Source organism: Prionailurus bengalensis, chromosome F2, assembly GCF_016509475.1.
Source record: "Prionailurus bengalensis isolate Pbe53 chromosome F2, Fcat_Pben_1.1_paternal_pri, whole genome shotgun sequence".
Classification (NCBI taxonomy): Eukaryota; Metazoa; Chordata; class Mammalia; order Carnivora; family Felidae; genus Prionailurus; species Prionailurus bengalensis.
Genome location: NC_057353.1, coordinates 67000946 through 67026586, shown reverse-complemented (window position 1 = coordinate 67026586; position 25641 = coordinate 67000946). Strand labels below are relative to the sequence as shown.

The 25641-nt window shown below is 45.4% G+C and overlaps 1 protein-coding gene and 1 long non-coding RNA gene across 2 annotated transcripts in view; one reads left to right on the top strand and one right to left on the bottom strand.

Annotated features, from left to right (window-relative positions):
- Window positions 1-19109, top strand: part of ANXA13 (annexin A13) — a 51620-nt gene extending 32511 nt beyond the window's left edge. The window contains exons 5-12 of the mRNA XM_043601703.1: window positions 3358-3528; window positions 5849-5882; window positions 5988-6067; window positions 6671-6739; window positions 7390-7491; window positions 12136-12211; window positions 15546-15658; window positions 18528-19109. Of these exons, the coding sequence (XP_043457638.1) occupies window positions 3358-3528; window positions 5849-5882; window positions 5988-6067; window positions 6671-6739; window positions 7390-7491; window positions 12136-12211; window positions 15546-15658; window positions 18528-18647 (765 nt within the window). The 3' untranslated portion in view covers window positions 18648-19109. The remainder of the gene's footprint in view (window positions 1-3357; window positions 3529-5848; window positions 5883-5987; window positions 6068-6670; window positions 6740-7389; window positions 7492-12135; window positions 12212-15545; window positions 15659-18527) is intronic.
- LOC122495785 lies at window positions 432-21045 on the bottom strand. The gene is made up of 2 exons (XR_006300574.1): window positions 19366-21045; window positions 432-1520 (listed from the first exon to the last, which is right to left on the bottom strand). It is a non-coding gene; the product is annotated as an uncharacterized LOC122495785 (long non-coding RNA).
- Window positions 21046-25641: the final 4596 nt, after the last annotated feature.

Genomic DNA, 25641 nt, shown 5'->3' with positions numbered 1-25641 from the left:
GAAAAAAACCTCCATTTCGTTAAGCATGACCACTTTTTTCTTTCTTTATGTGTCTTTTCTTTCATTTGTTTTGTTGTTGTTGCTGTTGTTATGTATCGATTTTTTTTAAGTATGCAGTAGGCTTTCTATTTTCTTTATTAATATAAGATGAACACAATTTAACCTTTTCTTTTTTTTTTAGGTTTTTTTTTTTTTTTTGAGACACAGAGAGAGGGAGAGAGAGCAGGGGAGGGGCAGAAAGAGAGGGAGAGAGAGATCCCAAGCAGGCTCTGCACTGTCAGCACAGAGCCTGATGGGAGGCTTGAACTCATGAACCGTGAGATCATGACCTGAGCTGAAATCAAGAGTCGGATGCTTAACCGACTGAGCCACCCAGGTGCCCCTACAATTTAACCACTTTTTACTGTCATTAGAATTATCAGCGTGCAAAATGAATATTAATTATCATGCTATATTTTAATACATGTTTATAAAACCTTTACAGTTTCAATCCCTCCATGTATAAATAGATATAGAGATGGGTTTTCTTACTTATTTGACGTTGGGCAGACAATAATCTCTTTAGGCCTTGGTGTCCTCACATACAGAATGAAATGTAATTCTCAGGTTGCTGAGAGAATCGAACAGGCTAACGGCAGCACGTATCAGTAAAGGGAAGCTATCCTATGTACGATTGTTTCCATTTTATAGAGAAGAAACCTGGAGCTCCTCTGTTTCCAGGACTCAAGCAAAATCACACACTTAGTAAGAAAAAGAACCGACACTCCCATCCCAGTCTTCTGACTCCAGGGCCAATGTCCACTCCTAAAGAACTCATTGCCACGAGAGGAGCTATTTATTTCTACACTAAATGGCCCACATGGCTGCACTTTTATAGTTTTTCTGCTTCTCTCTTCAGAATCAGGCTTGTCAGTGTCATTCCTTGATGACATTGATGAAAGTCTGTGAATCTTTAGCTCAGCTGCATGGAATTGAATTGAATGACATTGAACTTTTATGCTTGTCGGCACGCCTAACTGTAGCAGCCTCTCAAGTGCTATGTGTACCCCCACCCTACTGACATGGAAAGTCAGATACAGGCTTCTTAAACTTGAGTGTAAAGCAGAGTAAATGAGTTCGAGGTGAAGACTTAGGCGCTCTGCTAAAGATAAAGTAGGCATGCTCTAGCACCAAACTTTGCAATACCAACACGTGCCAATCTTTGCTTACTTTCCAGTTCGTGGCTGTTTCAGACAGTTGAGACTGCCAAGGAGGTGGTCTAGAATCACATCTGAAGCTCAAAGATGTTAGAAACAGACAAATCAAAGTCCCCATGGCAACCGAGCTCCAAAGAGAACTCGCATCCCAAGGTGACACCGCTAGTGAGCCGGAAAACCAGGATTAGAGCTGAGATATCCTGAGCCGGCTTCTGTGTCCAAACAGAATGTAAACACACAAGGATCTGTTTTCATGCTTGTGGCTTGTAAGAGTAGGCAGCTGGGGTTTCTCTTCTCTGAAGTTCTACGCAATGCCCATCTGACCTGAAAAAAAACATTTCCAGTCTTTGGATGGATCCACACTGTAGAGTACTGACCAAAGGCCTGCCTTTAGAGGATGCAGCGTTAGATGGAGCAGCTGCCTGAAGACAGAGGCAGTGATACCACGGCCCCCACATAAGACTGCAAACCCCACTCATTAGGCAAAATCTTCCGGGTTTTTTTCCCAGGCTCAGAGCTCAGAGGTTCATAAAAGAAACAGTTGATTAGCCTTCTCTTAGAAAGTTCCTTTCAGGGTGGAATAATAGTAATACCCACTTACTGAACATTTAAAGTGTTCCAGACTTGGGCTTTACATGGATTGTCTCAGTTAATTCTCCCAACAACCCTGAGTTGAGTCTATTGGGGTGCCTGGGTGGCTCAGTCGGTTGAGCGTTGGACTTCCCCTCAGGTCATGATCTCACAGTTTGTCAGTTGAAGCGCAGAGTTGGGCTCTGTGCTGACAGCTCAGAGCCTGGATCCTGCTTTGGATTCTGTGTCTCCGTCCCTCTCGCCCCTCCCCTGCTCGTGCTCTGTCTTTCTCTCTCTCTCTCTCAAAAAATAAACATTAAAAAAAAAGAGGTGAGTCTCATCAGACCCCCATTTTTCAGAGAAGGAAACTGACAATTGGTTAAAGTACATTTCCAAGGTCACACGGCTGCTGTGATCGTGTCATTAGCCATCATGCCACATTGCTGAGTGGCCACACCTACTCCGTGATGTAATTTGAGTTCCTAAGCTGCTAACTGCTCCATGAGTCCCCAGTCTGACCCACATCTGGACACGAGGTTCCCTCTTCAAGGTCCTTCACTAAAGTTGGGACATTGGCAACACTAGTTAGACTGAACACCAATTTTTGTCCCTTTTGTCACTAACCCATCATGTCAGAGATACACAGGTAGGAGCAGGCAGTTCACCTATAAGACCGCACCTCCCAAAAAACATCCTTGAAGATGGGCACTTGCTAAAAACAGACGCCAGTGGGCATTTCATATACTTCATTTCTTCCTTAATGTATTTCATTTCTTCTCCCTACCTGAGTGCTTTCCCACGTGTGTCCCTGTCCAGATTTAACAAGTTAACCAAAGTGACTACACATCTGGTTTGCTCAGGGTGGCCCTCGTTTATTCGTGTTATGCCGCTGTAATTACTGCTAGTTTATTATTTCCCCCATTCACTCTCAAAACCACCTCAGGGGGGCCTGGGTGGCTCAGTCAGTTGAGCGTCTCACTCTTGATTTTGGCTCAGGTCATGATCCCAGGGTGTGGGATCAAGCCCTACATTGGGCTCCATGCTGAGCGTGGAGCCTGCTTGAGATTCTCCTTCTGCCCCTCTCCTCCACTCACTCTCTCTCTAAAACAAAACAAGAACCATTTAAATTTGGATGACAAATGATCTGATCCTCCAGAGACAACAAACTCATGTTTCAGGCCTTTCTAGTCGCACAAGTGTTTGGGGGGGAGTCCTTCATTTTTTTGAGGTCAGTAAATAGAAATGATGCCAATACCTCTCCCCTCTCCTGCCAGGGCTATTCTGGAGTTCAGTGAGAAGGCTCTCTGAACCCTAAACTATCCAGAAAATGCTGTTTGTTATTGTGATTCATCTTTGGGGTCTCCAGCCCTGAGCAAGGGATCTTCTCTGCCTCTCTGCCAGTCCCAGAGGAAGTCACAGTGACGACTGTCCTCCAGAGCAGGTCACTCATGTCACTAGAGCTCTGCCCAGCTCACTCCCCTCCCCCATGTGTCCTTGGCAATCTTCCTGTTGACCCTGAGGCCATGCATCGGGAAGCCTGTCCTCTGCTTTGGGCCATTCCCCAGTCAGGGCTCCCGCTATCTTCCTCCAGGACCTGGAGGAGGTGTTCAAGAGCGAACTGAGTGGAAGCTTTGAGAAGACAGCCTTGGCCCTCCTGGACCGCCCCAGCGAGTACGATGCCCGCCAGCTGCAAAAGGCCATGAAGGGTCTGGGCACAGATGAAGCAGTGATCATCGAGGTCCTGTGCACAAGAACCAATAAGGTGAGTGCCAGCCAAGCCCTCAGCCCCAGCCCCTGAAGGAGCATCCAGATGCCCATCAGAGAGGGTTGCAGCAGCCAGAAGGAAAACTACACCTCACATTCCATTCGTGAGGTGAGCAAGTGTCTGGACAGAAACATGTCTGTTTGGCACGTGCAGGAGAGATCCCTCTTCCAATCTTCCAGCTGTCAGTCTGCGTGTTTCCGCCTCTGGCTTGACAGAATAGATCCTTCCAGAACAGCTGTGTCAACGCAGATTTTGTATTTCTGAAAGGAATGCATAGTTTTATATGCAGGAGGCAAGATTCTGCTTTCCTCCACCCAGCCTGACTTTGCAGGTCTTCGGCACAAATAATGCAATAAATGGGCTAAGCGTGTTTGTGCAGCTGCCTTGTCCATGGCTGTCATCTAGCATAGAGTACAAAAAGGACAATAAAGAGGCAGGGAAGCAGTTGGTGCAGAGGGGATCCCCGTGAACACCTCTCGTGGCTGCCAGCACCTTCCTGGAGGTTTCCATCTACTTCTATCAGCAGACCTCTCCCCCTGTCCCTGGGCACATGCTGCCATTTCAGGAGCTGAAAAGAGCCTTTGTTAAGGCTTTAGTCGAAGCTCATTCATCTTTGGTTCCAGAAGCCATGAGGGCCAAGGAATTCATCACGAGTAGAGAGGGTCCACAAATCATTATTTGGAGACCCCCACTCTCTGCTGCAACCACTCATCATGTAGAATGGGGGAAGTCCAGCAAGGAAAAAGCCAGAAAGTCCCCAACATCCTTGAGGCCTCCAGGTAGGAAACAGAAGCAGTGTTTGGAGCCAACAGCAAGGAAAAACTTCAACAGATCTCTGATGCTAAAACAATACTTTAAAAGCCTTGCATGTAGATGACCTTGGGTTGGTTCCTTCTGCTCAGTCTGTGGGGTCCAGCACATTTCTCCAAACCCCTGAACCCCTTTCCTCAGCATCCCTGGACTTCTTTTCTTTCCACAAGATAGTAAAAACCCTCCATTTCAAGGAATTTTTGTTCAGGAAGGGTCAGCGAAGGAGGATGGTATCAGTCCGGTCCTGCAGTTATACGGTGTTCCCGGTCGAGGTCCCCCACCTTCCAGAAGCTCCACAGTCCCAGCCAGGAGGCGTCCAATATTAGGGTAATCAGCAGGCTGCCTTGGCAAGAAGGTTCTGATCATTATTTTTCTAATCTCACCTGACCACATGTGGTTCTCCCTCAGCCTAGTTTCTTTCAAGCCCTGCTCTCAAACAACAAACAAGCTCTCTTTCTCCCCCACAATCAAATCGATCTGACAATAAAAAGAAAAGTAGGGAGAGAGCAGGTCTTGGGTTCAGGCACATCCTGGAAGTGGGTTAGAAGGAGAAGAAAAGAAAGAGCTTCATGGACACAAGTGATCAGCTCCCACCAACTCCCACATCCTCCGGCCTCCCAGGCTCCCCCCGTCCCACTGTCCCCACTGCCTTTTCCCTGGCCTGCTGCTAACTCTTAAACAGTTTGCCAGTGAACATCTGGGGAACGCCTGCTCCTAGACACTGCTGGCCTAAATGTAAACTGAGGCAGCTCCTGACGGGGCCACTTAGCCTGAGTCATTGAAACACAAAGCACATCTTCCCAGTACACACCCCAGAGAGAAACTTGCAGCCCTGCACGCAGCACATTGTTTACTGCATGAAGCCTTGTGTCCAGTAGGGAAAAAATTGGAAGCAACCTGAATGTACATCCATCCGAGGCTCACTAAATACACCGTGGCTTGCTGTAGGCCGGGACGTTTTGTATCCACCTAAAAAACACTAGGTGACTACAGATAAGCGTAGCTGGATCCCCAAGACACATTAGTGAGTGAAAAAATAAGTCCAAGAACGACACATACAGTATTCCACTTTGGAAACACATACACAAAACAATTCTGTATGTTTTCAGTAGCACACCTATCTGTATACAAATGCAAGGACAAATGCTTGGGAAGATACCCACTGTGTGACACTAGCCACCTGAGTAGAGATGGGAGCGTGAGACGGAGTGAGGAGACAGCAAAGTAAGACATTAGCTGAGCTGGGGTAGTTTTGCTTTTAACTAAGGAGAATGTATGCGTGTGTTTGGTGTGTGGTTTGAGATGTTTGCACCCGGGGGCTTCTTCACACCTCCAGGGACCCGCCCCAGGCCTAGGCCCTGAGCCATAGGATGGCTCTCTTTGGAGGAAGTCACGGAGGCATCCTGTGCCTGGAGACAGGTTCTGGCCATTTCCTTGTGTATCTCTGTGTCTCCTACTGATCAACCCCACCTCGGAGTATTGATTTTTGTTTTATTACCCTTCCTAGGAGATCATGGCCATTAAAGAAGCCTACCAAAGGTGTAAGTGACCTTTTGTTCTGACTTTGGATAAAGAATGTTCCTTTCAAAATACTTCTGGGAAATGAAATCATCTGCTTTCTCTCCTCCCTTTTTCTTCTTCGAAAGTGTTTGACAGGAGCCTTGAATCAGATGTCAAAGCTGATACAAGTGGAACCCTAAAGAAAATTCTGGTGTCCCTGCTACAGGTAAGATCAGGCCCACCAAGGGGAATATCTTCTTTGATCAACACAACTAATTACAGACCTTAATTGCATCTGTAAAATCTCTTTTTTATATTAACATAACATCGTGGGAGTGACAGCTTATATTCACAGGTCTTAGCCGCACTCAAGGGAAGGGGGTCATATAAGGGTTGGACCACTCAGGATTCTGCTGGCCACACAGGGCTCAGGTTAGAATTCAGAACCTTCCATGACCAAGTTTCAGGGTTCTTCAGCACTGGGAACCCCCGAGAGGTGAAATAAGATATTTTGAAAGGATCACTATTAGCTTTCCAATGGAGTCACTCCAGGGAACATCATGAGGTTGCTTTCAGCCTGCTTAGAGGTCAGTGGGGTTTGTGAGCCACCCTGGTTTCTACGAGAAAAACTCAAGTGTTGTTTCAGAAGCTACCCTGCTTATCAGTTGTGCCTAAAGATGGCAGCAAAGAGCAACACTGCCACTTTGCCAGGTTCCATCTCCTCCAGACCACCCTTCTGCAATCACCCCCAGCTTTCCAGGACTTTCTCTTTTTGTTTTCTGTGGTCAAGTGGGAACTCAAGTTAATAACAACGTGTCAATTTTTCTAGGCTAATCGTGATGAAGGAGATGAGGTGGACAGAGATCTAGCTGGTCGGGATGCCAAGGATCTGTATGATGTAAGTGTGCAGATGCACCAGTCCCCGCCAATTCTTTGTCCTTTTTAAAGTTTCTTAGCACTATTTTCAACAAATATTCCTCTGTTTCATGCAAATGGGAGTTTCTTGAGAAATAAGTATGATCTTTAAAATATTTTCAATATATACAGTCTTTGTGAACCTGTAAGAATTGTTCCTATTCTTGGGGCGCCTTAGTGGCTCAGTCGGTTAAGTGTCCGACTTCGGCTCAGGTCATGATCTCACGGTTTGTGGGTTCGAGCCCCACGTCAGGCTCTGTGCTGACAGCTCAGAGCCTGGAGCCTGCTCCGGGTTCTGTCTCCCTCTCTCTCTGCCCCTCCCTGGCTCACAGTCTGTCTCTCTCTCTCCCTCTCTCTCTCTCAAAAATAAATAAAAATTAAAGAAAAAAAAAGAATTGTTCCTATTCTTGCATTTCAGAGTTTACTGCTTCAGGTCCATTTTGGAACAAGGAAGGTATAAATATTATAAATAGATGTGTGAAGTAAACTCTCAGGTATAGTGCTTAGTTGATCAATTTGACTTCTATTCAGTGCATATTTTCTAACTGCCTGTAAGCAAGGCCTGGTCATAGAACAGTATATTCAGTCTTTTACGCAAAAGGCTTTTCCATAATGTTTGCATTTGTCCTGCAGGCAGGGGAGGACCGCTGGGGCACTGATGAGCTTGCCTTCAATGAAGTCTTGGCCAAGAGGAGCCACAAGCAATTACGGGCCACCTTTCAAGCCTACCAGATTGTAAGTAAACAAGCACCAGGGAAATGGAGTTCACACCAAAACTACTATTTCCAAAAGAAGTCCAGATCAGGGATAAGGAACTGTGGGGGTGTTTTACAACAGCAGCTCTTGATCAGAGATGATTTTGCTTCTTCCCCACCTCAAGGAATAATTGGTGATATCTGGAAACATTTGGGTTGTCACCTTGGGTGTTGGGGAGGCAACGCTAAGAACATCTAGTAGGTCAAGGCTATTATACATCCTACAATGCACAGGACAGCCCCGCAACAAAGGCTTATCCAGCCCCAAATGTAGTGCCAAGGTTGGGAACCCCTGCTTAACAGCAGAGGCTAGGAAAACAGAGGAGTGTCAAGGTGAAGAGCAAAGCCCTAGAGTCAACATCCAGGTTCAAATCCATGTCCTATCACTGGCAGACTCTCTGTCCTCATTTGTAAAATGGGACAATAATCTTCATCGTCACACCCTCTTGGGCTTCTTTCAAGAGTTAAATAATATAGAGGAGCCCCAATGGCTCAGTCGGTTAAGCGTCTGACTTGAGGTCAGGTCATGATTTCACTGTTCATGATGAGTTCGGGGCCCCGCGTCGGGCTCTGTGCTGACAGCTCGGAGACTGGAGCCTGCTTAGGATTCTGTGTCTCCCTCTCTCTCCTCCCCTCCCCTACTCATGCTCTGTCTCTCTCTGTCTTTCTCTCAAAAATAAACATTTAAAAAAAGTTAAATAATAAATGTAAAAGGCTCAGAATAGTACCTGGCGTGTGGTAAGCACACAAATGTTCTCTCTTACTATTATTCCAGTTTATAGTTGGGTTAACAGAGTGCCTACCACTCCCAAGACAGATGAGATATACCTCAGAGATACTCCTGAAAAGATGTGTATAAATTGCTGTTTACAATTATTTTTTATCTGATGATAATCTTAAGCCAACAAGATGAATTAGTTACTTCAAAGCATTTAGTGGTGAGTCCTTCCTTGAAAATCAGTCTTTCATTGCAAGAAGCCTTTTGTGGAGTATCAGATTTTTTTGGTCTCCTATTTTATATTTGTAGAGTGCTTTTAACTATTCAAAGCACTTCTGTGCCCTGTATCTCATTCCAATTTCACAACAATCCTGTAACGGTAATGTCGGCTAAGCAGCCATTGTTACCTACAACTGCTGGACAAGGAAAGTCTGTTATGAGTAAGGCGCCATCTGTAACTTATCAGGACCACACAGCAAGCCGGTAGCAGAAAGTGGATGAGAACAGCAAGATTCCCCAGCCCAAGCTTCTACCTCGGCGGGAGCTGGCCACTCCTCACTCGAAATAGCATTTCCTATGTGTTGCCAGCAGATGAAAAGACAATAAAGCTTGGGAATTTTATCATTACTGTATATAAGCCTGGAGGGCCTTTTGCTTTCAAATCATGCCCAGAGTCATGATCAAAGCCAGCTGACCCTGCGTTCCTCTGGCCTCTGCTCCTGGAACGGGGTAGACTCTGAGCTGGAAGACTTCTCCATGACCTACACCCTCTTCCCACGTGGCTGGGGCCATGATTGGAGTTTCTGGGGATGGCTGCCATTGGTGATCACTGTGGAAACACACATACATGTTAGCGTGCATGTATGCGTGTGTGCGTGTGTATACATGAACTGCTAACGACCTACAAGGATATTCTCCAGGCCAGTTGTTCTCAAAATTAATCCCCAAATAGCATCAGTATCACTTGCGAACATGTTAAAAATGAGAATTCTCTTATTTAAAGAGAGAGAGAGAGAGAGAGAGAGAGAGAGAGGCACCTGGGTGGTTCAGTTGGTTAAGAGTCCAACTCTTGATTTCGGCTCTGGTCATGATGTTATGGTTGGTAGGTTCGACCCCCGCATTAGGCTCCATGCTAACAGTGCAGAGTCTGTTTGGGATTCTCTCTTTCAGCCTCTCACTCTGCCCCTCCCCTGCTGTCTCTCCCTCAAAATAAATAAACTTAAAAAAAAGAGAGAGGGAATGCTCAGCCCCCCACCCTGGACCTACTGAATCAGAGGGAGTCCTAGGGTGTATGTTTCAACAAGTCTTTCCAGTGATTCTGGTGCCTGTTAAAATCGCAAAGGTCTGCTCTAGACTGCTAGCTCTATGAGCCAGAGCAAGTCATTAAGGATTCCGGACCTCAGTTTCCCCAACTGTCAAACAGGGATAACGATGGTACTGACTTCATAAGGTTAGTAAAGATTAATGAATTAATAGAAATAAAGTGCTAAAAATAAAGTGCTGGCATGCCATAGGTGTTCAGTAAACACCAGCAACTGTCAGTTGTCTCCTTATGTGAACCAACAAAGCCCAAATGGACAATAAAATAATTTACTGATTTAGTGATTCTTTACATGAAACTAGCTCTAAAATGCTACCTGTTCCTCTATTCCCAAAACTTCCCCAGAACACCATCTGTTTTGATTCTTATCACTGATTTTTGTGAGTTCACCCTGATCTCATGACCCTAGTTCATAAGTTTTCACAAGGGTCTCTGGCTAAAAGCAATAAACCGCTAGCATGAGATCATGGGAGTCTATTACGTTGCGTAGCTTGCCCTGGCATAGAGATGAATTTTTATTTTTGGCATGAAAACGTTAGGGTTTTGCCCTCTAAGCTTGAGTCTTAACTACTAACGCTCCCAGAAATCCTCACCAAGAAACTGTGTTTGCGGCCCTGCTACACCAGGCAGGAATATCACCGTCCCGAAGGTGACCAAACATGAAAGGCTTGTGCAGCTATAAAGCTGAAGGAAGTTCCCTACGCAGGGCTTAGTATGAATTGTAGGTACACATACCCACAGCGCAGGCACACTGCGTCCCCACCGCGTCAGTCACCACTTCTCTCCTGTCCTCTATGTGTTCCTGAGCTTGTTCCAGAGCCTCTAGTCCTGTACCTTCTGTGGCCAAACCCAGAGGGCATAGGCTTCTGCTATGAGAATGCTGTCACTATGGGTGAATAGGTTTTGAAAGAAAGAAATGTCTCCCCTATTCTTCTAGTAATCTCCCTACGGTCAACGCTACCTGGTAACGAGAGGCCTTTGAGGCTTGTGTGGAATCTACCCCAGTGATGTTTTTTGTACTAAGATCAGAAAACCTGATCTGTCTAAAGAGCCCCCTAAGAATTAAGTGTTCCGGGAACTGAAGTGAAAAGCCTGCCATTTGCAAAGGAGATTCACTTGGGCCAGTCGATTGTTTTCCATTTGTGTTCTCTGGAGCCCCGGGAGGTGCCTTGGTAGCTACCAGGAGGGGAATGTGGGCAGGAGATTGATAGAGAAGAGGGGGCAATGTGAACAGTGCCCCCTGGAGTTGTGTGGCAAAAAGACTGAGAAAGCAGAAACCTGGCAATGCTGTCCCAGCACTAACAATAGAAACAGAAAGCGGTTTAAAGTGAGGATTATTTTTTTAGTAAATGCAGACCCGTGTGAACAAGATGTCCTCTTGAAATGCAATCTCAGCCTACAGAACAAGAACGCTGTTCATGGGAAAGTGGTACCAGTCCCTTTCAAAACACCAGCTCCCACATCAAACCCAAGAGAGGCCAGGAGCAGCTAAGGAAGGGACAGAACTGAAAGCCCCCAGCCAATCCCCACCGTCTACGTCCCTTACCCACCCACACCAGACCTCTAGGTGTCAAACCACGACAAGGAGACCGAGAAACCTCATTACATCTCGACCTCTCCCCCCCCCCCCCACATCAATTGTGCGTGCATCACAAAGGCTATTTTGTTTACTAGTGTTTTCAGAATAAACTACATACACTCTGACTGGTGTGTCCTCAAAGGCCCCAACTATTTATGGAACCACCGTTGTGTCATAGCCTCAAAAAATAACTTCTAAGAAAGAAGTTTCTGTATTCTTAATGCTTAACTGCACTTCCCCAAACCCAACAAAGAGTTCTCCTTTCTTTTATTTGCCTGCCCTGAGTTTGGCCCAGGTGGTACTTGCATTAAGCATTGTCACAATACACTCTGAACTTCAGCTTCTGTAAATATTTGGAAAGAAACCCAGCGTGTAATGCTGTGCAGAGTGATATGTGAGCCGGTGGTGAATATAGGATCATTTAGAATCACCCCCAGAGTGAAGGAAAGTGACGTTTTGACATGGTCAGCACCCTGGCTTCCAGCCCACGCAGCCCCGTTCTATCAAAAACGTTGGACCAAGTCCTTACTGTGAACTTCACAGCCTGTACTACTTATGTCACCCAAACTGTGGGTGGCTGAGTCCCCAGTCCCAGGACGTGGGAGATGAGAAAAGTGTGGGTAAGATGATTAATAACCACAACCTCCTAGAGAATTGGAAATGAAAAGAATTTTAAGAACATATTGGAAACTAAACTATTATAGAGATGTAAAGAATTATTTTACAATATATATTCATTGTTCTTCCACTCCCAACTTTACAGGTGAGGAAACTGAGGCCAAGGGAATTGTCCTGATCCAAGGAAGGGATCAAATCCATTAGGGGTCAAAAGTCATCAGCCATAAGAGCCCCCACTCAAATGTAAGGCACGGAGCAGGATAGGTTCCTTAAAGTCACGTGACCAAATCTGGAAGAGTTTAGTGCTTTTTGTAGACAAGTGACCCCAGGAGTGCCAAAGCCAAGAGCAAGACCTATGATAATGGCTGGCCTTTGATTGTCCTTCCAGCTCATCAACAAAGACATCGAAGAGGCCATTGAAGCAGAAACGTCGGGAGACGTGCAGAAGGCCTACTTAACTCTTGGTAAAGTAAACCTAGCAGAGTCCCTGACTTAGGGTGGGCTCCCTGGAATCAGGCTCGGAGTCGGAGGTTTGCATGTGGGAAGACTTTAGGGAATAGTTCGGGAACAACACACCTCAGCAGCATTGGGTAAGGGAGAGAGTAAGCATGACACAGCTGTAATGGGGGGCGGGGGCTTTGCTGGTCCCCCATGGAGCCCTGGAGCCAGGAGGCAAGGGGGCAAGGTGTTTAAACCACACACCAAGCAACCGGTGGATGCTGGCCGCAACCCCGGAGCATCTGCAATGGTGGGTAAGGCAGGGCCTTGGAGGGCCATTCCTGGGGAGGGACTCAGCTGTGAGCAGCCAGTAGGCCGCAGATGGAATGAGTGCATTGGTCCCAAAGAGGGCCTCTGGGCGATGCATCATGGCATCCACTACAGTCTCATTAAGATCGTGGGTCGACGAGAAGAGCATCTGTCAACAGGCTGCAGCATTGTCTAGTCTCAGGGAGCCATATGTGGTTCAGCCAGGTTTCCAACCTATGAACAAGTTTTTGCATATGCCTGATGGCTCGAGGGTGTTCTTTTCCACTTGATGCCCTTCAACATTTAGAATGAATGAGGTCTCTTGAGAAAGAGTGGGGAGGGAGACCAGATCTTTATTGTGCCAAGCGAGCACACCAGCACCTTCTCTCCAGGTGTTGCCCATAGGCAGGAAAGAGCGGAGAGACGGGCATGGGGCTGTGTCTGGCAGGCTCCTTTCTTCCTTTCTGCAAGCCCCGGAATGAAGCCATTGTCCATTGTCCATACTCTCCTGTGGCGAGGAGTCGAGGGCACCATCTCAAATAGCACAAGAAACGGAAAGACGGGTCCCCGGAAGAGGAAGAATTGAAAAAGTAGTCCTGGAAGTTAAAAAATGTGCTCTATCTGCCAAACTTTTTGTTTTGCTTTTTGTGGGGCTTTAAAAAAATTTTTTAAACAATGTCAGCAATTGATTTTTTTTAGTCCGTCCTCATTTTGCATTCAAATTAGCAGGGCCTCGACTAATTTGACCTCTACCATGGTGTAGAGAGGCCTAAACATCCCTAGTGTCACTCCTGACCCCAACTGGACATACAGGGACAACTGTCCTTGGGGCTTAAAAGATGAGTCTCTTAAGTAAATGGAGAGATCCACTAACAGCCTGACCCAAAGGCTCCAAATTCTTCCTTTCTGTGCTGGCAGTGCAAAGAATCAGGAAAATACCAGAGTTCAGTCAGAAGATTATACCAATGATGATAAACCACTATCAATATTATTAACAGTAACAAAACCATTCAATTGTTTAATATTTAGTTAGCACCTACCCGGGCTGGGGGTTGTGCTTGGTGAGGGGATCAGAGGTAAATAGGTCCAGTTCTTGCTCTTAGGAAGTTTCAAGTCCATGGTGGAAACAAACAAATCAGCAGATTAGGTTACAGTAAAGATAAAAACAAAAACAACCAGAGTGAGGAGGGTACAGAGGAAGGAACGGCCACATCCCTGGAGACGGGGAACATAAAATGCAGGACTTAGGTATGCTCCGGTGGTAGGAAACTTCAAAGTGATTAGAAACGACCTTAAGTATAAACCACACACGCTGTAGAGCATGACTTTACAGGTGTATTTTCGAGACACTTCCCACCCCCACTCATACCTGACTCATAAAGATGCCGGTTTACGGTTCAATTTGAGACCAAATGATTCCTACCACTTGCATGCTCTGGGGCAGCACTTTTCCAGTGGGCTCCAGGGCCCACCTGCACCAGAACCACCTATAGAGAGGTGTGTGAAAATACAGATTCCTGGGCCCCATCTCAGGCTCCCTATTAGAATCTCCAAGAATGGAGCCCAGAAGCTGTACTTTTACAAGCTCCCCAAGGGATTGTCTTCTCCTCATGATGGCTGGCTATCCTCCCTTCCAGATACCACAGGGTATATGCCCACATTTTCCCTGGCTAGCCCCATCCAGACTCTTGAGGGATTCCTTCGGCAGCTAACAACAGACCTTATTCACCAGGCATAGATTGCATACAATAGAAAAGCTGAGAATTCTCTTCCCAGGACATCAGGAAGAAGGAATGTCAGGGGAGAAGACACCTATGAAGGGTTGGAACACACGGACATTAGGCATTTCAGCATCAACGTGTCCTGCCTGGGAGGGGGTCTTAAGTGAGTCTCAAGTATGCCACTCCCCAAATTGACAGGCTCCCCCCCACCAACCACCACCAATCCAGCAGCTTTTTGGATTGTTCTCAGGATAAAGAGGTCAGACACCTGGGGCTGGGCTTTTCTGTTCTCCTGAAACTCTGGTGGCTTCCACATGTCCTATAAAAGAGACAGACCCCCCACCTAGATGCTACTTCCCTAATCCTGTTCCCTTCCAATTCTCGGAAGCATCAATCATATAGGCAATTACATAGAAAACAAGAGTTCCCATCCCAGGACATATCAAGGATGCACATCCCACACTTACGCTCAATGTATTACTTGCTATCAATCACTAACATCAAAAATGTTAAGTGTTCTAGGTAAATGCCAACACCTAAAGAGTAAATGGTTCGTTTCCCCAAAGTGTTTGTCCTGATGGGCCCCCCTAAGCATGGGAGGAGGGGAGAGGAACAATGATTTCTCTCCAGGAGTAGAGAGGCACTGTGCTTCACTAATCTGTGGATGAGATCAAAGCTGGCAGGCAAGGGGAGGACCAGAAAAGAGCAGCTAGCAAGAACACAGGAAGGTGGCCTGTAGACAGCATCAAACATTTCATGAGGCCGCATCCCAGATGGAGAGCTGACTGTGGGGCACTTGGAAAAGATTCCAAGATGAAACTCACCGAGCAAAGGCAGTGAGGAAAAACAAAGGGCGGGAAAGATGTTTAGCACATCCTGGCGGCAGTCCAGCTGAGTGAGTCTTCGAGATTCTGAAGTTTTATTACAGCAGAGTCCCCAGCCAATCTGTATTTCCCCTCTGAACCCAACGCCAGCATCAGAGATTTCATTCAGATAAGAAAAGTTACTCCTGCTGGTAAGAACCATGAACTTGGCAGGGAAAGCCTGAGGGTGGCCGCAGCGTTCCTCCTCCCCTGAAGGGTCTTCAGGGACCAGCAGAGGGGTTTTGACTCAGTTCTTGGTTGAAGAGCCCAGGTGCCCTGACCCGGGGGAATCTTCCAGATCCCACTAGAGTGTGAAGTCTGCTCCTTTCAAACACCTGTCTCACAACTGAGTCAGCTCCAAGGACAGCCAGGTGATACGGGGGGCCAGCTCCATTCTTTCAGCGGGTCTCCATGTTCTTCAACAACATGTAAAAGCCTCACCTTCTCTTGTCCCTCGTCCTGCCCAGTGAGGTGTGCCCGGGACCAGGAGGGCTATTTTGCTGACCGTCTGTACAAGTCCATGAAGGGTGCAGGCACCGATGAGGAGACACTAATTCACATCATCGTGACCAGGGCTGAGGTAAGACACACTCCACTCCCAGCACGTGGGCCACCACTTCTCTTTTGGCCACCGCTGATGTCATCAACAAAGCTTTTCTTAAGGGTTTATTTACAGAAAAAGCGAAACAGAGACAGCCCTCGCCTTCCCAGACTTTGTGGAAGACCTTGTGCCATGCTTCAATCTGTTTCTTTTTATAAAAATACAATAATGATAGTTGCTTCTATTTTTGCCATGTGTGGCTCCAGAGAGCTCGGGGCCTGTGCAGGGGGACCTGGGGGAGTGCAGCCCACGCTCGGCTCCACTGTAAGGAAGACGAACCAGAGACACTGAAAGGATGGGGACGGACGAGGTCACCCAGCAGCAGAGACAATGAGCAAATGACTGCCTCGCTCCCCAGCCAGGCCTTTAATTAAACACAGCACAGAAGCACAGCTTTGCCCAAAAGACACATCAGTACAAGACAGTATTTCTCAACCTTTTTAAAAAAATTTTTTATTGTTTATTTACTTTTGAGAGAGAGAGACAAAGCACGAGCAGGGGAGGGGCAGAGAGAGAGAGAGAGAGAGAGAAAGAGAGAGAGACAGATCCTGAAACAGGCCTCAGGTTCCGAGCTGTCAGCACAGAGCCCGATGCGGGGCTCAAACTCACGAATCGCAACATCACGACCTGAGCCGAAGTCTGACGCTTAACCGACTGAGCCGCCCAGGCGTCCCTCAACCTTTTTTAAAATTATTAGTAGTAATCGTCCCACTAAGGAGACTTTTGGGGCCCAGTTTTTTCCTAACTGCCACTCCCCCCAAAACATGAACACCACAGAGGGACTTTGTATCTGTTTATGTTCCGTTTACACATATTCTGTCATATTCTGTATGTATATATTGTGTTCTGTAAATACATCTATAGATTCTGTTCTGTATGTATGTGCGCGCGCGCGTGTGTGTGTGTGTGCCCGCACGCGCTTTGACATAAAAAGATTAAGGTTCTTTTCACCCTCTAAGAATGCATTTTTGCCCTGTTGGGAGCGATATCGCCCACCTTTGGGAATGCATGACTGTAAGAAAGAGGGAGATGAGCACCCACGGCCTGTGAGCAGCTGTCGAGATTCAGCACCGATGCTCTGGCACACGGGTCACAGAGGGAAGGAGGGGCAAGTGAAGGGGAAATGGCATCTCGACCACAGTGGGAGAAGCCTTGGAGAATGAAGTGTAACTGAGCACTTGAAAAACCACAGACATCTTCCCTCAAAAAAAAAAAAAATTGTTAAATGAAGGGGGACAGATCCCAACCCAAATCCTGGCCCATGGCTTTGACAAATAATACTTAACATCTGACACCATTTTTAAATATAACTTAGCAACAAGACCGTTCTTTCGTTTTTATTTCTATTCCAGGAATTTCTCCTCCCCCTCCACTGTTCATAGTTTTCTTCTGGCTTACTGTCTGTTTCTCTTGCTCTCCCTTCCTTCCCTTCCCCATCTCTCTGCCACTCTCCTGAGTTCTCTCCTCCACTGTCTCTCCAGATCTCCATGGTCTCTGTCTCTCTGTCTCTTAGCAAGCCATCCCCATCCCCCCATGCTCCTGCCAAAGTCTCAAGAGATTCTGAGGCTCATAGAAGCATGTGCAACACGGAGCAGGGTGGGGATTCTGAAAGACCCCAGAGGGTTGGAACCTTCTGGAGGGCCCACCAGAGCTCTGTCCCATCTTAGTATTGGCCACATGTCCTGGGATAGTTTAGGAGACTAAGCATCTCCTTGGAATGCTTCAGGCCCAGCCAGATATATTGGCTATACCCTAATCTCCCCAAAGCCCCATAATCCTAGAACAGAACCCCAGTGTGCCCCATCCCACCCCCGCACTGACCCACACCGTCCTGCCCCCTCCCCCAGCCAAGTAGCGGACAAGTCGGGGGACGGGGAGGGGGCACAGGCAACATCCTGCCGGAGTCTCCCTCCTGCTCAGCATCCGCTTGGCACAATCCTTCATTCCCCTGCCTTCTGTTCTCATCTTCTTTCTTAGTCCATCCCTCCAACTGGGGCAGGAGGAAAAAGAACCAGAAGGCTGAATGATGGGTTGTGGATCTGTCTGGAATGCACGATAGAGTCTAAAGTTTTAAAAATTATAAAAAGAACACAACTCCTGGTTCAAGAGAGCGCTCTGCTTCTTTTACGAGACACACTGCGTTCTCTCTGTACTTACATCTTTTCTGTTGCCAGTATTGTCTCCCTCACTAGGTTCTAAGAATATCTGGAGCGGAACAATCTTCTTATTTGTTTTTCTTCTGAGTCCTCTGCCCATTTCCAGCACCCAGGTTTTTCAAGCTTTCAATGAATTAGGTCGAAAATAAGTCCTACAAATTGGTATCGATTTGAATTTTATTGATTGGCATTAATGGTCTTGCTGATCAGGGTACAAGAAGGAAAAAAAAAAGCTTCATTTCAAATCTCTGTGTTGATAATTTTCTTAACCTTATACCAAGAGTCAGCAAATTGTGACCTGCAGGTGGGCCTGTTTTTATATAGGCTTGCTACCTAAGAATGATTCGTTTTTAAATGACTGTAAAAAACTCAAGGGAAAAATATTTTGTAATACATAAAAATCATCTGAAACTCAAGTTTTTGTGTCCATAAATAAATTTATACTGGTATATATATATATATATATATATATATATATATATATTCACCTCTGTAACCGGAGCTAGACTCGGCTTTCCTTTTCCCATCCATAAAATAATAGTAATAATAGTGATACCCCCTACCTCCAAGGGTTGTGTTGAGGCATACATGAGCAAATGAGTGTAATGTATTCAGAACAGTGCCCACCTGCATTCATAGTGAACACCCTATAGATGTCCTTGTCCTCACTGCTGTCGTCATTTCTCCTACAGGTGGACCTTCAGGGGATAAAGGCAAAGTTCCAAGAGAAGTATCAGAAGTCTCTGTCTGACATGGTTTGCTCAGACACGTCTGGGGACTTCCAGAAACTGCTGGTGGCCCTCTTGCACTGAAGCAAGCCAGAGCAGTGGAAGGACAGGGAGGAGCCACCTTTGTCAAGAGCCCATTTCAAACCAGATTTGCAAATGTGACTCCAGCACAAAAAGTACTGAAGAGTTCTGGCTTATTTTCTTGCCAGCTTGAATACTGTAGCCAGGCCAAGCTGTTTAGGTGAAGGGCAGCAGCCTCAAGACACTTGTGCAGGTCACCCTGAATGCTGGCTTAGCAAGTATCTGAGCTGCCTTTCAGCTTTCCTTTAGCGTGGCAACCTGAACGCTTTCTGAGCACAAATGAAATTTGCAGTTGATGAAAACACTATACTTGTAATAAAACATTCAGAAGAGTATGTATCAAATAGAGGCGGGTAAAGACTGAATGGTTAAGGTACAGGGAAGACAAAATTAACCAATTCATCAGTGTTCCTTCTGTGCATTCAATCTCAAATGCTCAATGTTAATTAAAGTGGATTATGCCCCATCAGCTGCTTTTCCAAAGACTGGGTTGATTCGTTTTGGCTCTTGTCCTGGAAGTATATGACTTGTGAAATTCAAACATATGTGGGAAATGCATATAACAACTTTAATTAATAACCACCAAAGATAACAATCAAGGCTAGCAGTAAGGAAACAATTGAGGTGCCCGTGTGGAATGTAACTAGGGGTAAGATTCATGGCTACCTTGTATAAATGGTTCTTCTTATTTCTCTAGACATTTGACCCACTTGAGCCTTACCTCTGATCTTCAAATACAATTAGGCTGGGCATGGTGCCAACAGGATCAAGGTCAATGGTCTGACTCTCAAATGGATTGGTTCCACACCAATAGAATCTCTGTTCAAGATGTTTGTCTCACAGCCATGACTTACTAGATGTAGAGGGGTCTGTCAAGAGAACATGGACACTTTGATCCAATAATTACAGTTATCATTCATTGGGCGATTATTTGTGTCTGTCACTGCTCAGTAGCACACTTTCATGTCTTAATCCTCTCAACAGCCCTATAAGGTTACTATTACTCCCATGTATCAGTTGAAGAAACTGGAGAGTTCATTCCCAGGCCAGTAATGTAGACCGATGCCTCTGTATTCAACAGAATGCTGTAAGTAAGTTAATATAGGCAGGTAAAGCTCTCTTCCCATTAGCAAAAAGACGGTACACACAGGTCTGCCTGAAGGAATTGGGGAATAATTCACAGAGATGTATTAATGCTGGATGTTGAAGAATGTGGAAGAATGTTCTCCAGAGAAACAAAATAAGAAGGGTAAAAGCAGAGGCTCAGAAGCATGAGGGAGCAGGATATGTTCAGGAAGTGGTGAAATCCATTCTCCTGGGCATAGATGCGGTGAAAGGAGGGAGAGGGTTGGGGAGGCAGGCCATGAAGCTGCTGAAAAGTTTGTTTGGATCACATTAGCAATGGTTTTGCCTGCCAAGCGTGGGCCCGGTCCTTTGGGCAATGGGGGTCCCTGGAGATGTTTAAGGAGTGAGAAACATGATCAGTTTGGGGCCTTAGCCATTGACTTGGTGGTGCAATCAACATATAGCAAATAGCCCAAACTCTCAGTATAAAAGTATATATCATGGTGTGCCTTTCTAGTGGCTATAAAATGGTGACTGACACATTAAGAAGTTATGATAACATCTGTGTCCTCCACATGCTGCTTTATCAGTCTAGCAGTCATTGTTGTCATTATGAGCTTTAACACATAAAAAGGTTTTCTAGAGCCAAGCTCAGTGATAGAACATACTCGTGTTTACTTATTTGTTGCCAAAGCTGCTTTTAAAAACAGAAACAAGACAACCAGTTCTTGGGTTCTGAACTCACGGTAAGGATAGAAAAACAAACCAACAGAGTGAAAGGAGATCTATTAAAAACAGCCACTGTTGGAGATTGTTGAAGGCCATCACTCACACACAAAGGATAGGAAGGTATTTCACAGGCGAGGAAACAGGCTGAGCAAGGCTGAGGGGAAATGTCATTTACTTGCTTAAGTTCTCGCACAGGAAATGCCAGAATTCAAACCTGCGTTCTTCTGACTCTAATGCCTGAGCCCTTTGCCACACTAGCTCAGGTCCACAAGTGCTCTCTCCAAAATTTTGCTGAGCAAGGCACTGGGTACCTCTTTCTGTAGCTGCTGAAAGCTGATCACTGTTCACAGCAGAAGACCATTTCTGTGTGCTTGCTGGGGGCTGCCTCAGAAGTCTGAGCTGGTCTGACCCAGGAATGCCCCACCCCATGGCAGACCAGGAATTTCCTGCTTCTCCTCTCCACACACCCTTGCCCTGCGCAAGTCCCACCTCACCATTACCCAAGACCCCTGTTCCCAGAGCTGTCAAAAGGCAGGGCTTGCCTGTGGAGGGGGTTCAGGGGAGAAAGAAAGGACAAAGTTAGAAGAGAGAGAGGGTGAGAGCAACATTACCTTGTCACCCTCCCACTGAGTGACACTGTCCCCCACTCCTCACCCTTCTCCTGAGCCACAGCTCCTCCCCAGATATTTGGATAGATGGGGAGGAGTCTGAACACCACCTGTGGAGCTGCATCAGAAGGGAGCAGGTCCCATGGGTTCATGTGGTAACCTGCCATACTTTTCCCCATGAAATTCTGTTCCAGTCCCCATTGGGCTCCATAACACTGCTCATCCAGCCTGAGTCACCCGGACATGGAAACATAGACCTTGGGGGCGCTTGCTTGAGTGAACCACTGCAGAAGCTAATGTTCCTTTGAGGAGCAAAGGAAGTCCCCGACCAACCAACATGGGAGATCCAGCCTCCCAGTTCCTCTCAGGATCTCTGGGAGTCCCAAGTGGTTCTCGTCCTGTAGGCCCACCCCTAACATTTGTGGGTCCCAGCCCATCTCCCTGCTTTTCCCTTTTCTGGGGGAGTGGGAGCTGATTTATAGCATTTGCTTATTTCTGTGGCCACCACGGTCAATTTCAAGCTATTGACATGATGTCACTGAACAGAGTCAGGAGATGAGCGGTAGCACACCAGTATGTACTATCTCCACCATACAGATACGATAGATGTAAATAACTTCAAGAGCATAGATGATAGTAAAATATGGCAAATAATTAGGAAGTAATAAATTTTGGGTTTTCACTACATTTGTATCAATATAATTTAATTGTAAGTTTGTATACTTTAATTTTTAATAATCACTAGGCTTAATAACTAACTCATAAAACTCCTGTAAAGTTAATAATTAAACCTCATGAACCAATAGGAGCCAAGTCCAGCACTCCACTTGGCATGGGTCTTAACCCCTTTCTTCCAGAGGACTCCCAAGACAATTTGAACCCTGATTCCAGGTACTCACATAAGAAGTGGTTATCCTGAACACTCTTCCCTGCAATGGATTATTACCTACCATACATTCAGGGTCATAATGAATAGTTGTTTATGTTGTCTACTGCACAAGGCTGACTGGCTGAGGAGACGTTTGGGACCTGAAATCCAGTCCTAATTTCCCCATCAGATTTTGCCTGCAGGGCTGAAACTAGAGAGGTAGCTAGCTGCTGCCTAGAGAGGGTACTTCCTGCTAATTTGCACAGAGCTACCATATGGAGTGGTCCTGGAATGGTAAGTAACCCCTTTTACCTAAGAGGGGACATTCAAGAGATCTTCCCTAGACAGAATGCCTTGTTATCAGCTTCTAATTCTAAACACTTTAAGTTCTGCCCCTCTTGGTACCTCTTGGTACCTTGGTACCTTTTAAATATTTTTAAACATTTTTTTAATGTTTATTTTTGAGAGAGAGGGAGACAGAGTGTTAGCAGGCGAGGGGCAGAGAGAGAGGGAGACACAGAATCGAAGCAGGCTCCAGGCTCTGAGCTGTCAGCACAGAGCCCGACGCGGGGCTCAAACCCACGAACTGTGAGATCACGACCTGAGTCAGACACCCAACCAACTGAGTCACCCAGGCGCCCCGTTGCAAATCTATTCTTAGGAGAATACTTGAAAGCAAAGATTAAGAGGAAAAAGGAGATGGGAATAATGCTCCAGAAGATGAAACAGAGGTTTTATCACATTCAAGGAGATAGATGGTGAAGAAGCACAAGGAAGCAGAAGAGGGCTACCCAGGCTGCCTTCAGGAAGATGTCAGCGTCATCAGAATTAGATGTGACAGCCCCGGAAGATTCTGCCATCCTCACGTGGAGGGCAACGTGTCCCTGACCTAGGAATGCAGTCTGTCTCCTCCAGCAGCAAGAGACAATGCACAAGTCTCCACTAAGCTGCAAATAAAGTATTTCTCAGACATATTATAGCCAATAAAAATGCCTCAGATAAGCCCCAAGAAACTAGATAAGCCAAGAAACAAGGGTGCTGGAAAACCAGAAGTGGTATTCAACTCTTCATGCCAACAAGCAAGAGCTACCACATTGAATTCAGAGAGATGTGAAGGCTGCCTGTTAGTGTCACTGCAATTTATTGCATGACCAGGGCACAGGATGCACACTAATATGTTGGGAAACATAGGGTCAGGAGAAAGAAAAGAAGTGGCAACAGGGGTTGGGGCGATTTCTCAAAATAAACTTTTTATTTTATTTTTATTTCTGTACATTTTAGACTTACAGAAAAAGGTATGAGTATACTACAGAGTTCCCATATACCCCACTCCCAGTGTCTCATAGTGCTAACATTAATATGGAACATTTGTCATGACTGATGAACTAACATGGATACATTATAATTGAATAAAGCTTTATTCACATTTCTGTAGTTTTTACCTAATGTCATTTTTCTGTACTAGATTGCCATGAGACTATCACATTACATTTAGTCTGCATGCCCCTTAAGCTCCTCTAGACTGTGACAGTTCCCCAGACTTCCCTTGTTTTTGTTGACCTTGACAGTTTAGGGGGAGTACTGGGCAGGCAGAATGTTCCTCAGTTTCGGTTTGTCTGATTTTTTTTTTCTCATGAATAGACTGGGAATTTGGGGAGGAAGAGCACAGAGGAAAAGTGCCATTCCTACCACATCATATCAAAGGTACATGCTATCAACATGACTTATCACTGTTGATGTTGACGTTGACAATCTGGCTCAGGCAGTTTGTCAGGTATCTCCACTGTGCTCATTAAAAGAAAGTCTCTGTGATGGCCCACACTTAAGGGGTAGGAAATTATGTTCCACCTCTTTGAGTGAGAAGTATCTACATAAATTATTTGGGATTCTTCTGTTCAGGAGGTTTGTCTGTTCTCTCCCTTTATTTATTTATTCAATAATTTATTTATATCAGTATAGGCTTAGGAATATTTATTTTGTACTTTGGGTACAAATCCAATACTATATTATTTATTTTGTTACTCAAAATGTTCCAGCTTTTTCTATTGGGAGTTCTTTCAGTTGGTTCCTGTGTCCCTTTGACATACCCCCTCACTTTGCTTTTTTAGTACTTCTTGAACTTTTGGCACTGCTAGGTGCTCCACATTCATCTTGCATATTCCCTTTCCCAGCCCTAGAATCTGCTATTTCTCCAAGGAGCTCTGGTTCTGTTTATGGGAGAATGGTTTTAGAAACCAAGATCTGAGCACTAGGTGTGCTCATTGCTACTGGGGTGTCATTACTTCTAAGGCCGCTCAGTGGACAGAGCTAGGAAATATAAATGTGTATACACACATATCTATATTTGTACCATATATATAGACATATGACATAGATATAGATTTAGACACAGACATAGATCCATCTGTATCTATACTAAATTACATACAAGTTCATACTATGTCAATTTTCATCCAGGACCATATAGTTCACACTAAAAAAGGGGATTTTGACACCTTAAAAACAGCACAAGGAGGCAAGATAGTGGGAGGGAAGCTCCTAGAGAAAGGATCCATGGGGAGAATCAAAGCAAAGCATACAGTGCCCCTGCATGTGCCGCTGGTTGTATTTCCATTCTGAATGGCCAAGTTTGGCCCAGGTCTGGGAAGAAAGGGTAGACCATGGCTGAGTGGTCCTCTGACCTCCTCCACTACCAGGCACCATGGAATTGTCCTTAGGTTTTGAAGAGAATGCTCCGTGACTCTTTTGTGACTAAGTCAGAAATACCGATGTGTTCTGTTCCTAAGGTAACAAACTTTCAATGAATCCAAAATGTGTTCAACCAATATTGATACCATGAAGGGGAAATGGAGAGCAAGACAACCACCTTCAGTGTCAAAATCAAGAAATAGCGGGTTCTTATGCCATTCTCTTCCTGTTAATGATTTTTGGTCCCCAATAAGTGTCACTTCAGGATTGCTTAGAACAAGGATGTCTTACGACAAAAAAGGCCTGAGGCATTTTTAGACTCTTAGCTAGAAGACAAAAAGCACTGAATCTGAATCATTCCTCACTGTAATGTGGGCCAGGATAATATGACTCACAAACCAAAATGGACACACGAATTGACTGAACTCTGAACCCAACCCAAGTATTGATTTTTTTTTTATTGAACTGAAAACAAAATCAAAGCTATTGTTTTTGAAATCCTACCAGACCAGTTGAAACTGGAACCAGTCTTTGCAAAAGGTTGAGCCAGAAGATAAAAGAAAAGCATAATCACTTCCATAAAAGTATTTCATTCACATGTCTGCACAAAAAAATATGCACTGTATATGTATTTCTACCAGTAGCAGCTCTTTTAACTGAATCTCATTTAACCTATTTGCCAGATTAACCAACATGCCCCATGCTCTCTAGGGAATTTATTTTGTGGATGTCCTGGAGACTCTGAAGGCTGGTAGCTGGCACAGGATTGAGTAGGAAGTCCTTTGTCTTATGGTAGATCATGCATTTGGCAAGAGTGCCCTGTATTTGTTCCCAAATTTGTTCATATCTATTGTTCTCACTATGGTAATTACATAATTTAATTAGATAGGAAAAAAAAGGACTTCTTGTTTCTATAAACATTAAATTGAAAGCTTTGGAAAGACTAAATAAAGGTGTGTTGCGATTAAAATAAAAAGAATCAATGACAACTCTGAAGGTCCATCTTGCAAAAGGTGCACACATCTTTTCCTCCTTCTGA